The 14,001-nt window shown below is 37.1% G+C and overlaps 1 protein-coding gene across 6 annotated transcripts in view; it reads right to left on the bottom strand.

Moving 5' to 3' along the window:
* Window positions 1-14,001, bottom strand: part of HMCN1 (hemicentin 1) — a 190,942-nt gene that overhangs the window by 54,141 nt on the left and 122,800 nt on the right. For 5 of the 6 annotated variants that reach the window (XM_061452120.1, XM_061452121.1, XM_061452117.1 and 2 more), the window contains 8 exons: window positions 12,867-13,028; window positions 11,842-12,123; window positions 10,460-10,627; window positions 7,216-7,329; window positions 3,738-3,824; window positions 3,165-3,356; window positions 2,238-2,411; window positions 1,129-1,242 (listed from right to left, as the gene is read on the bottom strand). In XM_061452120.1, coding sequence (XP_061308104.1) covers window positions 1,129-1,242; window positions 2,238-2,411; window positions 3,165-3,356; window positions 3,738-3,824; window positions 7,216-7,329; window positions 10,460-10,627; window positions 11,842-12,123; window positions 12,867-13,028 — 1,293 coding nt within the window. The remainder of the gene's footprint in view (window positions 1-1,128; window positions 1,243-2,237; window positions 2,412-3,164; window positions 3,357-3,737; window positions 3,825-7,215; window positions 7,330-10,459; window positions 10,628-11,841; window positions 12,124-12,866; window positions 13,029-14,001) is intronic. The other variant, XM_061452119.1, reaches the window with a different exon arrangement.

Raw genomic sequence — 14,001 nt, 5'->3', positions numbered from 1 at the left:
AGAACTTTATTATGTGTTTGGCTTGAATTCTATGAAGTTCAGTGTAATGCAATCATTGAAAAGCATTTTAATGGAAACGAGTATTCTCAGGAACACATGTTTGAACTGAAGTCCACACTTAGAGTAGCTAGTCAAAACTCAGTATTTCCATTCCATTGAAATACCAGTGTTGCAAAATCTTGCTTCCTTCTGAATCAGAACAAAACCATAATATTTCAGAATTCTTTAGCTACCCCCACCCTGGTATCGTAATATCTTTTAAATGCTTTCAAAGCATTTTCCATTCCTTTTTTCAATTGAACATTTTAAATTCTCCGTAACGGTTACAGCAGCACAATAACTGACAGTTGTAGTGGCATTTGGAAGTGCAGGGCTTTATGTTGCTAGATAGCCGTACTTCAGTAATGATCTCTTTTGTCATCTTCTCATTATTCTGAATCCAAAGGGGACTTATTAGGGAATTAGTGTCATTAAAATGACAACACAGTCACTGTGAGGTAGTAAACCAAATTGCAGTTCAGACTAGAAAATTAAAAAAGATGAAAAATCATGCTTGACTGAGCCCATAATGAAGAGTTTGTGCATTAAAATAGAGCATTAGGCACAAATACTCAAAGGACAATGTGCTGACACGAAACCTTGAATAAGAAAGCTTTTGTGCATATGGTGTTTCATGGAAGGTTATTCAATTAGTATCCTCTGGTTTTACCTTACTCAAGAAAGTTTCCCATTGGATGTTATGGATCCCCGCCTCTCCCCTTTTTCTAAAATAGTTTCTTTGCTCACAAGATTCTCCACTCACATCTCTCACTGTGTTGTACGTATCTGATTTGAAAATCATTACCAAAAAAGCATTTCAGAAGAAACTGGAGTTCAGTGTTTCTTAAATGTCTTCACCTGGGAGGTACTAAGATTTTTCTCCCAACAGCAGCATTTGTGAAGGATGCAACAGCAAACTATTCTGTTATCCTTCCTCAAGGAATGCCATGAGCTATTGCGGATGTTTGCTAAGTAAAGCTACTAACAGAAATCTGTGTATTCATCAGGATAAGTAACACTTAACTTTTATGCAAAGGCATAAAAAATGGAGGAATGAAAAAAAAATATTATTGGGAAGTATTTACATACTGTAGACTTTCACTTCATAGTGCTTCAAAGTTTCTCCTGCCTCATTTGTGGCTATGCAGGTGTATCTTCCAGCATTGTACTCTTGTGCATTTAAAATCTGAAGAGTTCGACCACCTGCCAAAAGACATAATTCTTTAAAAAGTTCTACGTTTACTCCTGATTTCCAATTATTTAAATAGTTTCTGCAGCATATTTTCAACCCTTTGGTCCAAATTCTGCTTTTAGATAATCATAAAAACCTGACTGGCCCGTATACTGTGTAATAAATGTGTGCATAATTTGCAGGAGTGCTTTGGATCACAAATCCTGTTGCTTACGGATTCTCAGAAAATTTGTTAACAAAGTTCTCTGCAAGAAATTTCTTAAAGATATTTAGACAGAATTAAGTGATTTGGGGTTCTGCACATTTCTTTCACAGAAAAAGGGAAAGGAGGCATAATCAGTAAGATTTAGCAAGAGGACTTTATTCAACATATGGAGGGTATGTGAGCTCCTGAATTGCCTTTCTGTTTCAGTGCAGTTCTTCCTATGAAAGAGGCCCTTAACTCCTTCTGAAGAATGGACAGAAGCAACAGCCACAATGTCAGAGTTGCAAATATGCAAGAATTGGTAGGATTTAAGAGTCCAGGTGGCCTCTACAACTTTGAAATCCATCAATTTCCTTCCCATAGTACCGACTTATGATTTATACAGCCTGAATTCTCAGAGGTGAGTCACTATTTGACTTGGCTGCAGCTCTTTTTAGACTGCGTTCCTAGAAATGCAATTGAATTACTATTCAATTCCTTGCTATCAATACCAACTTATTCTTTTTCTGAACACTTGCAGTTAACAATGCTTTCTTTTTCATGTACATGGCTTCAGTGTTATGAGTGAAGATTGCTCCTGTTTTCCACCTCCATAGATGTGCTAGGTAAGAGTCACTTCACAAATTAAAAATGGCAAGCTACTAATAATCTAGAAAAATGGAATTTTACTAAATGCTACAAAAGTACAAACAATGCTTAATAGAAATACATTCTTTGATTTTTTTCCTTTTAAATCTGTAACAGGAAACTGAACAATAAGAAAGAAAAAGTATTATTTCTCAATGACAACTAAACATTTACCTGGCAAAATACGGATATTTCTGTTTGATTCTAAAGGATTACCATCTTTCAGCCAGGTGATCATTGCTGGAGGATAAGAGTAAGCCTCACAAACCAGTGATGTTGGGCTGTTGAGGATAACAGTGACATCTTCTGCATTTCCATGGTTGTCTGCACCCACAATGGTTGGAGACACTAGGAACAACAAAATCATTAACCAGAAGAAGGACCTCTGTGAAAAGCCAATTTTCTTTTCCCTGTTCAGTCTAGGAATCTGGTTGCAGCCTTAAATAGCTGGGAGGCATTCCTATGAGACGTGCTGAAACCCAGAATGAGACAACATTCATCTGATTTTATCTTTTGTCCTGAAGTCAACAATTGGCCCATGTCAGTGGAATCGTCCACCCTAAGCCTTTGTCAAACACAGGTCACCAGGAAGCCAGCCATCTCTTCTTGCGCAGCAGCTGGCAGACCCACTGCTTGATGATCCTGTGAGCAGCAGATTGGTAGGAGGCATGATCCTAGGAAATGAGGATGTGGTAAACAAACTCACCATTGTTTATATGTGGTTATGCAATAACCATCGTGCAAAAAAAAAGCATCCCAACAGAACTGCAGATGCTTTCAGCTTTTATGAAGAGATCACAACCTGAAGTGCTCTCAGATACTTCTTTCTTGAATCACAATAAGCCAATGTACTGTCCTGCTTATTCCATTCAGACGAGTTCTGTCATAGTTCCACATTTTCTAGCTCTATATTCTCTAAAGCAAAGAACTGCTGTTTATGTTGAACTGCTATTATTTGTAATTTACTAAGCTATAAAATTTTAATTGTAGACAGGCAGCTTACACATTGCTGTAATTAAAGTACTACAAAATTCCAATGTGATTATCTGCTTTTTCCCAAGATTAATATTTTCTCTGCAAGAGCCAGCCCAGCTGTCTTACCAAGTACATTAAGACTGTAACTTTTGCTCTTCTCTCCAGCTGTATTGGATGCAATACATGTGTATCTCCCTGTGTCAGTGATTTGAGCATTGGTGATTTGCAGGAAACGGCCACTGGACAGAAACCTGTGATTCTCATCCTCAGTCAAAGATTGCCCATCCTTTATCCAGGTGATCTGTGGTACAGGGTTCCCTTAACAGAGTAAAGAATATCACAAATATTAGTTGTGGCATAGCCATTTCCAAACAAACAAACAAACAAAAAAAGCTATTTCAGATATCCTTTAAAAATACATCCTTTAGAGAAACATTTTGGAATATGCACTCTATTGAACCTCTTGAAGTAATATACACCTCCTCTTAAATTCCACCAGCCTTTGAGAAGAAATATCACAGCAAATGTTACATTTTATGTAACATTTATAAGGAGGAGACCTTAGTCCTGCTATAAGCACCATGGTTAAATCTGAAATTTTGAAATTCCACTGAACCATAATTTCCATTAAAAACATGCTGTTCAGAATAAATGATGATTGACACCATGGGTTTCATAAGTAATATTGTATACTATTACCTATCACTTCACATGTTAGGGTAACTCTGTGATTCTCTTTTACTTTCACATCTTCCAATTTATTTTCACCCATAATCCCTGGAGGCACTGCAAACAGACAAGACAACAACATCGGCAAATATTACTTGCAACCAATTGGAACTAGATGATCTTAAGGTCCTTTCCAACCCCAACTGTTCTATGATACTATGATTCTAAATACAGTAATGACAGTATCTCAGTGTATGCTTCCCTTAATCACATCAGTCTGTGAATGGCTCAGATCTACCAGAAACAGGTCCAGGTGTGAGACATTGTAGAACTAACCTGCTAGACAACATATATGCACCTCTTAACCATGCTAGCACATGCAAAAGGCAAGAAAGGACCAAAGGCCCATAAAGCATTCACCTCACTTAATTTTCAGAGCCAGAGAGATACTCAGGGTGCTGAGGAATATCTTCTGTAGGGCAATATTTCTGAGTATGCACAGTAGGGCAAAGATGACGAGCACTTGTTGGTGATTTTACGCACTAGAAAGTTTTTTGAGTTTGTAAAAAAATTCTGTCATACATATTAAGCAGCAAGTGATTTATCTGTTCAAAACCATGTACTTAAAGAGTTGTTACCATATTGCTTGTTTTCCAACAGGTTTATAAAAAAGAGTCAACTTGCCTATTTACATAACATGCTGTTTATTTTTTCCTTACCAGCATGCTCTGAAATACAATACATTACCAAAAAATGGATGTTGTTTAAAAGCATACATGTATTTTATGCAAATACAGACAATTTCATATGCAAATGAGCAAACTATATAGGTCTAAAGGTATCTTGCAGCGATACAGATTATGTCTCTCTATGAAACAGAAGACAAAAAAATACCCCTAAAATGCCCAACCACACCCCAAATTGTTAACTCAATACAATAAAACTCTTACTTCTTACTGTAAGGCTGACTACTTGATGATGTGTTTTCAAATAATCTTAGTCAACAGGACTACACAGACTCATGTATTTTTGGATTAGAAAGGCCAGATTATGAATGTGTTAAAGTGGTAAAGAGATCCAATCAACTACTTATTTCAAAGCAGATTCAGGCCAAAATAAAATGGCATCACAAATCAGAGTAGGCATGGAATAAACAGGTTGAAAAGGAGGCCTATAGCTGTAAGAATGATACCTAATGTCCAAGAGATTTTTGAAAGTTTAGTAACAAAATGTGTGACTAGGGAGCCAGATACTACCCTTTAATAAGCCTACAAAACGCAAACTCAGCCTAGGTAGAAGACCTAAAAAGAAGGTATTAAAATTTATTCAGCAGCTTATTTGTGATCTATAACTAAACTGGAAGCAAGTTTTATGAAAATAAGGATTATGTTAATATGAAGAATTCATTTCCACAGAGAAAAATGTTGCTACAGCAGATTTAGATACTAATGAAGTGTACAAACTACAGTGCAAAATCAAAAAAAAAAAAAAAGAGGTCTGCATCTCACTTGACTGGAGCGGCAAAGATACTGCTTCCGTATGGCTAAAAAGTTGGCCTCTGAGCAGGACACATGGTGAGATGTGCGTTAGTAGAATTTAGCATTCAGGAAGGAAGATGCTGCCAGTACTGGCACTCTTACCAGCTTGTGATGCAATTATAATCAAATTCCCTGCTGCGACTGTACAAGCAATGCAAACCAGACTTTTGTATGGGTTCTAATGTTCAAACGCAATGAGGCAAAGATGCATCAACCAGTGAATGAATTATATGGGAGGAAATAAATATAACCTAAAATAATAAACTTCAGAACTTTAAAGTCAGGCCAAAAGTTACTATTCATAAACAAACAGAGCAATTCATCACTTTGGCCCCAAAATAATATCATAAGATATCAACACATGTTAATTTCAGAAATATGGCAAAGCCACACCAAACATTTTGCAAATATAAATATTATGCTTATTACATCAAGCTCTCCATGCAAACTGGCTGTCCTGTTGCACCTCCTACAATTTAGAGAAACACTGGTAAGTCTCTGTAGGGTTCCTATTTACAGTGAGCCAATGAATATCCTGTGTTGCTATCAGGACACATTCCAGTAACTTTCCTCTAGAAAGACAAAGGAATTACTGAGGGAAGGGAAGAGATGACTGAACAATAGAATTTTCCACTTAGACCACTTGCAATCAGCTTCACTGAGCATTTTTCTTCAAGTCAAACAAAACCTATGGAATAGATTCCCAGAACCCTCGAGAACACCCTGCCACTGAAAGCCTCCAAAGAAAACAGTAAAACAATGAATGCTTTTCAGTGTTTATCCATCTCTTCCATTCTACCAGACTTACACTTCCGTGAGCTCATCAAATAAACATGAACTGACATGAATGTGAGTTATCATTCACAGTCTGAATGTGCATAAGTCAGCGGAAGGCAAGGGAAGCTGATAAGGGTCAGCACCTTAGAGAAAAGAAACTAAAGGAAAATGATGTACAGTAATGTAAGACAACCTACATCAGGCCTGCTATTTTATAACAAATAGTTACGAAACAAAAAAGGCGGTATTTCTTGGGATTTTTTTTTTTAGAACAATTATTGTGAAAAAAATTACACATTAATTGCTCTAAACAGCAATCTAAAGAGCCTGCTGTACCAGTACTTGTCTAAACATGTTAGCAGGCTCACCCACTACCACACTTGGTTTATAACCCTTAAAATACCAAAGGCTTTACTGACTGAAGGTTTCCACTGGATCTGAGATTTCTATTTTGCAAAACCAATTCCAGCTCCACTGTTTAATTTTCCTGTCCATCTTGGCTTTGCCTTCACATCTTCGTTGCAATAGATTATTACCATCATGCCACTTTCATATGGCTTCCTGGGGCCAGTTTTCTTTTGACTCAAACCAGCTTAAATTCTGGCCCGTGCCAAAAGATATAGCACTATTTCACTGACCGCTCATTCTCGTCTTCCTTTCACCAATACTGGCATTCATAGGCTGTGTGGTAAACCAGCAGGGAACTAATCTGGCTGAAAACTAACATGACTAGGAAAACACAAACACCCCACTTTTCCAGATCACTTATAAATTGATTCACCTCATTCATCACACCCAAAGGACAGTGAAGCTATGAGCAACAAGAAACTGAAGAGAGGATGGGAGTCCAGCTGTAGGCATCTCCCAGATTTCTCTGACTAAAACAGGAACCTAACTGAAGCCAGTTTGTTGACATAGCTCCTTTTCAGAAAGAAAACAAACCATCCACAAAACACAAGTAGCTGCCACTTATTCCAAATTATGCCTGAAGAATATTCTCTTTAAAAACAAAAGAAACAACAAATTCACATGTAGAGGTAACTTCTCTTTAAAATTCTATTTTCTAACCATGTTATCAAATTAGCTTTTTTTTTCCCCCTAAGGGCATCCATTTTGGCATAATCATTTTTTAAATATTATCAAAGTAAACACTAGATTCCCTTCTTCTGTAACAAAAATTATCACATACTTACCTAGAACAGAAAGGGCAAAATCTTTACTCACTTCCCCCGCAGCATTGGTCACTACACAAGTATATTGACCTTCATCTGCTACACTTGTATGTGTCAAACGGAGTGTTCTGCCTCCTGAGTGGAAAGTGGAAAAAAACCAAAGAAAAAGTACTATCACTGAAGTCCTTCTCCAAACACATGCTCCCAAATTGTAGGTGCTATCTCTTAATCTTTTATGTTTTGCTTAAATTTACACCTGTTTTTTTTTCATGTGGTTTAATTTTTAATGTGCTTTGTTTTGCTGAACAAAGAGTAAGAGAAAGGGTCTAACCTTACTCCTACTCCTATCATTTCCCAGTGCTTTTAGACCTGTGCTTCACATTGACCATCCTATTCTTTCTAGTCAGCAACTTCCAAACTACCCTGACATAAGCATCTCTCCCCACCCCAGTACTGGTTACCTGTAATGTTTTAAAGTAGCAGATTTCTCTTAATACTGTGGCAGAGCTGTTGTCAGAAAAACTTTGCACAGGCACACTAGCTTAAAAGGAAGAAGATTTGCAGCTATGTTTGACCAAAAGATCAAGAATATCCATGCTTTTCCATAGCAAAATATCTTTTCTTCCTTTTTGGCAGAAAAACGGCAAAACAAACACCAGTGAGCATTTAAATGTGAAAACAAGTGGCCATCCTTCAGCTTTCTCACAGTTTCTCTTTAGTAGCTCTCACATTAAGCAGTCATTACCACACAGTACATCATATCTGAACTATGCATCTCCTGCCTGAGGATATCCACAGGGTCTCATTATTGGGATATATCCCAGGAAATTATGTTCCTGATCGTACGCCTTGAAGGAAGAAACTGCTGACCTGGTTAATGGATGTGCCCCTGCCCAAGGAGTTCTACCTGCTGAAAGGAGTACTGAGACAGCAGAAGGCTCAATTCTTGCAGGCTCAGTTTTTGCAGCACTGTAATTCCTTCTCCCATCCACACCCTGAACAAAGCCATATAACAAGCAAAATGAAGCAGATCTCTGCCTGCAGGAGACTGTAACTTTCTCTGGTATCACATACCATAGCACACCCAGGGCTTCAGTGCTGAGGCAGGATATGATTTTCTACATTTACCTAAAACCTAATTAAAGCTTTTCTCCTTCCTAAAGCTAGTGTGCAGCTTAGTGCATGGTCTGCAAGGAAAACAGTGGTGGATATTATTTTTCCTTTTTTTTTTTTTTTTCCCTAAAGGATATATAAGAAGCATCATCAGAAGGAAACATCAGCATCTGAATTAAAAGATTAAAAGTTGCCAGCAGCATGTCCACACATTTAAATCATCTACAATGCCAAGTATGTTTTCAATCAACAGAACCAAAATCTTGCTTTGGCAAAGCATCTTACCTCCTTAGTTAGTTGAAGAGGGAGATTTTGTTGTTGTTGTTGCTGCTTTGTTTTTTAATAAAGTTCTAAATGCCATGTTGGTAACAATTTACCACCACAATGCAGTTTTTTAAAGCACAAAGTTTGCTGGAAAACATAACACTGAGTTCTGGCCTGTTTCCCTACTCCCACTGCAGCTAACATTCAGAGACAATAAACATCTTTTTGTCTCTCACCCTTCCTGACTCTGTAATCCGGGTGGTGATATTAGTGTGGGTGTAGAAATCAACAGACAGGACAGAAACAATCAAGCCCAGAAGACATCATTTTTGTTAATGGCAATGTCACGCAAAAAAGGAGTGCATACCAATTCAGATAGTCAGATTTATACTGGATAATAATCAGACACTACTCCTTTTTCCATGTGCCATCTGTAAAAATAGGAAAGTAGAGGACAGGACTACCTGTAACGTTAAGAGCTACCCTGATCAAAAAGCTACACTTTTCATCAGCTACACTGATAAAAAAATCCTGAAAGATTTCAGCTTCAAATCCAGTCTTAGCTGAGCTTCTAAACACCTTCCAGCTCCTTCACCTTTCATAGCTTTCTTGTATTCACGCTGTAGGGTGGTTTGGCTTTACACAGCGACTATGTCAGAGTATTAGAAACTTCTTCAAAATTTGTTTTCATTAAATTTCTACCTATGAGTAGCAAACCCAAAATCAAAGGAAAATCTGAATTGTCACCTACACACCTTGGTTGTAACCAGATACTTCATTACTTCTATGCACTCCACAAAGCTGATTCCCAGACACGTGAATTCAATGCAAAATATGTTGCCTGCTTGGTATGCATTTTCTGTTTGTAATCTCAAGAGCACTAACTCAATTTTCTGTTGTAAACACGAAGCTTGAACATCACTGCAGCAGCCGATCAAGTATTCTTACTTCTATATGGTATTGCAGGAAAATGGTTTACAGGAACAAGTACCAAGACCCTCATATTTCAGACATCTCTGTCAACTACTACTCTCATAAAAAAGCATCTAAACTAGTTCTATGTAGGTTGTTAAATCTTGAAAATCAAGATCCCTGATGAATTGCATCTGTTTCTCTGCTTGACTATCATAAGTTTCTTCAGATCTCCTGGATTAGTCTTGTTAATGCAGCATCCTGTGTTTGACTGACCATACAATTGCAACTTTTATTAGATGACATTCTGGAGATCAGATTCAGTTAGCTGTTAGATTCAGTTTACAGCAGTTAGCTGTAAATAGCTGCAAGGCCAGAAAGTATTTACACGCATTAATTTCTGAGGTTCATGAACAGAAATTCATGAGGCTCATGAATATTTCCCTTCATTTTTATATACAGACCCACAGAAATGAAAGATGTATTTTGTTTATTGTCATTTATATTCATTCTCTCTAAGATTTTTCCTCTTTAAAAGGTAAAATAACTGCAAAGAGGTAGAGAAAACTAATCAAATGAGAGAGCTATTGTAGTATATGTTCTGGTATTGACAAAGCAAGATGTCACCATCAGATATATCTCTGGTAATAACGGATTAGACTAACATGCTAGCAGCCAGAATAACGGCTTAATGGATGTCCAAACAGCTCCCAGCCTTTGGCCCATACGCTAAAGTTTGGTAACAATTTTAAACATTTATGTTAGCTTTTCATCAAGCACTCCAGTTAATCCGACCCCATTTACTGAAAAGCTTCCCAGTGAAAAGCTATTTCTTGTCTCTCCTTGTCTTTACAGATTATTAAATCAAACCTTCTTTCATGTGAAACACTTGCACTGTAAATGTAGATACAGAGGGCCCTTTGTCCCTTCCCTCTTTCTTCTTTTTTTTTTTTTTAAATAACTGTAACTTTTGTACCTGAGAGGATTCGCACTGAGTTATTCAAAGTGACAGGCCATCCATTCTTGAGCCATGTTATTGTTGGCAAGGGAATTCCTGAAGCTTCACAAACCAGAGAGATGGGATTCTTCTCCACAATGCTGATGTTTTCAGGCATCTGCAGGTAACCAGCAATACTTGGGGGAACTGCAGAAAAGAATAAAGAGAAGCCATGCTTCAAAACAAGTAAAAAAATAATTTTGATCTCAAAAGTTTGTGAGTTTGGCAACTAAAGTGCAACAAGACTGAGACATTTAGTGCTATATATTAATGACAGTTTCTTACTGTGTAATGGCATAGAAATACTTAAATTAAATTCTATTAGTTCTACTACTTTTAAGGCTTAAGATCCATAGTGAATAACATTTATAGTAGTTCTGCCCATCTAAACTAATTATAATTTCCAGTATCTAATGAAACACTATGGAAAATTCTAAGACTGACAGAATTATATGCTTTTTCTAATGGAAAGAACAATTCTTATTAAAATAACTATTGCTAATTTAGCTTTTCTTTGCCAAGAATATTTCCACTTTGGAAGCAGTTTTGCAGTTCTACAGTTCATACTTTAAAACATGAAGTCTGGGGTCAAGAATTGACCAACATCCTCCAGCACTCTGAGCAGCTTGAGGAGGTTTGAAGTTTCTCTTTACTACCCAGAAGTCTGATAATACAGCAAATGCATCAAATAAAAAAAACAAAACCAAAAACTGGTAAATAATTTTGGCCTCTTATTTTCAATAATGAGAATCCCTGTAAAACATAAATATTCTGTTTGACGAATCATACGCAAAAGCGTGACAGTGGCCACAAGATAATGTCCTGATCAATGCCATTAAGTCAAATTATGGAGATGAATTACAGTTGGAAGTACCATCTTTAAATTCTTCTGATTGTGCAAAATGGGAGAACCTGATAATCCAACACTTGAGAAACTGTTTATCTTCAGGAAAAATCCTCTAGCAGTGGCCATGAGCAAGGAGTTCTTGGTTAAACCTTGATTTTTTTTTAATCTCCCACAACAGAATGTTTCCCACCATGACACTCAACCAATATTCTATGAAATTTTACCATATCTTGTTTTTCTCCTCAGGAGATGGAGCAACTGGGGATGGACTGATACTATCAGACCCAGAGGTAAGATTTTAAAATATTGTGGAGTTATAAAATTGGATTTAGATTTCTTTAACACTGCAGTTGAAACTGCATCGCTGATATGCAATTGAAACTACATCACATGTAAAGCTTGCAATAGATATAGGTGGCTCATTTAGCTACACAACTATTTCTTGCTTGTTTGTGGGTAAATTTGCATGTCTGTTTTGTTTCTGTTATGCCTGTCCCATTTTGCACATACTCACCATGAACATTTAAATCGTATTTTCTGTCAGATAGCCCTGCCACATTGGCAGCAACACAGACATAGCGGCCAGTGTCTGACACCTGGGTATTTCTTAGTTGAAGAAAACGACCATCATGAAGTATCCCTATGTCCCTTCCATTAACCAGTGGACGGCCATCCTTCATCCATGTTATTGATGGTTCTGGAATGCCCTGCACCATGCACTCCAAGGAAACTTCATTTCCTTGGGTAACGACAACTTCCAATGGGTGGCTACCACTATTTAATATAGTTGGTCGAACTATGAATGAAAAAGAAAGACAATATAGAAGTCAACTGGAAGCTACATTTCAGGATGGTCACCTATTTCTGAGCAGAACAATAATCAAGTTTGACAGATCAACATTTTAATAAAGACTAGTTATTGCAGGTTACCACTTACAAACCAGTTAGGGTCACTCAGCAACTCACAGCATTTTCCACAGGACAAAGAAGACATGAATAACCTCCTCCCCACCACCACTCCACAAAGTAAAAATGTTTTCTAAAATGTAGCTTACAGTTTTAAAAATGTAAACAGAAAACAAAAACAATTCAAAAAGACTGCCCCAAACACTAAAACTCATTACGGATCTTTGAAGATATTTTCTTTCATGGGATTGTTTAAAAGCACCTCCTTTTATTCCTGACCAAAATACAGAAGTAGCAGTAAAATCTAAGAGAAATCTATGTTCAATTTGTTGTCTTCATCACTACAGTTAAGTGACAAGAAACATTACATTACCTAAGGGAGTTACATCTCTGTAATCATCGGTGGTCACAAGAGCTTTCAACAGATATATGCAATGTCTTAGTCAAGCTCCAAGTCCAAGCTGCCAACATTTTAACTGCTCTACATTCTTCTATGTATTAAATTGTCCTATAGCTAGACATTGCTGTCTGAAAATCTTGCAGCTTAATATCACTGTGCTAATAACACTTTCAGTAATGTAACTCTATTGCAGAACTGTTAAACTATGAACAGAATTGTTCGTGGTAACTTACCGTATACTTTCAAACTGTATTCTTTCTTTGCACTTCCAGCTACATTTGAAGCAATGCAAGTGTAAGATGCAGCATCAGAGATCTCAGCAATTGAAATCTGCAGCTGTCTGCCTCCAGATAAAATCCGCACCCTTCCTGAAAGATCAGCCACCAGTGGAGAGCCTGCAAGAGACATTTTTTCAGCTAAAACCACAGAAAATTATAATGAGCTTGCTCACATGGTGTAAAGTCCACTCACTCATTTAAAAATTACTGAGCTTCATGATTGTCCATTTTAGAAGTGCTCTATCAGAATTTTCCCAGATAGCAGAAACTTCATACAAGCAGATTCTGAAGTCTTCCTGTTTTAACTGCTCACTTCATGACCTACATCAACCACAGCAATCTGAGCTAAAGCATAACTCTCATATCCATCCAGAAAGCTTTGGATACTTCCCCTAAGCAGCCAATTCAACACTTTGAATGAAATCTGATTGATTTTCCAGTGTAGAATCACTTCACTAAGTGCTTAGAAGCATATAATTCAGTTTTCACAAATAGACCACCTGTGTACTGTGTCACACAGCGCATGAGCATAAACTTCTGTTCAGGAAATCCTCAGCAGAAACATGACAGCAAAATAATACTCAGAGCAGAGTTTTCAGACTTGGAGACCTCAGATTGGGCAACTATCTTCATCTTTAAGAAGATGAAGGGAGATTTCATAACAGAAGAAATACAGCTGCCACTGATAATTCTTGCAAGCTGAATTTTCATTTCCCACTTGTGTAGTTAAAATCCTCTCTATGAAAAAGTGCACCACATGTCAACTGTGGTGGAAAATCTGGCTCTTGAATAACATTCAAAACTGTAATACTTTCTAACTGCTCTTCCAGACTTTTTATCAGGTATAAGTTTCCTTTCTTACATTTAAATGTATAGACTTTAGCCTTGCAGTACATTTTATAAAATGTGTCATACAATGCCTTTTTTGCTTCCAAGATACAGGGTTTAAAAAGAACTTCATCAACATTTTCTCAGAAAATTTCATGCATTAAAATAATTTTGTAATGAAAATCTGGTCTTTTCACAAATGAAAATTACCACACTGAATCGTGCCATCTGTAAGACATAGATTAATAGGTTAAGACTGATT

This window comes from Pezoporus flaviventris, unplaced genomic scaffold (assembly GCF_033815535.1).
Source record: "Pezoporus flaviventris isolate CSIRO_AGI_PZ_B2104156 unplaced genomic scaffold, CSIRO_AGI_Pfla_v1 ptg000013l, whole genome shotgun sequence".
Classification (NCBI taxonomy): domain Eukaryota; kingdom Metazoa; phylum Chordata; class Aves; order Psittaciformes; family Psittacidae; genus Pezoporus; species Pezoporus flaviventris.
The sequence above is the reverse complement of the archived record's forward strand: the minus strand, read 5'-3'. Positions and strand labels throughout refer to the sequence as shown.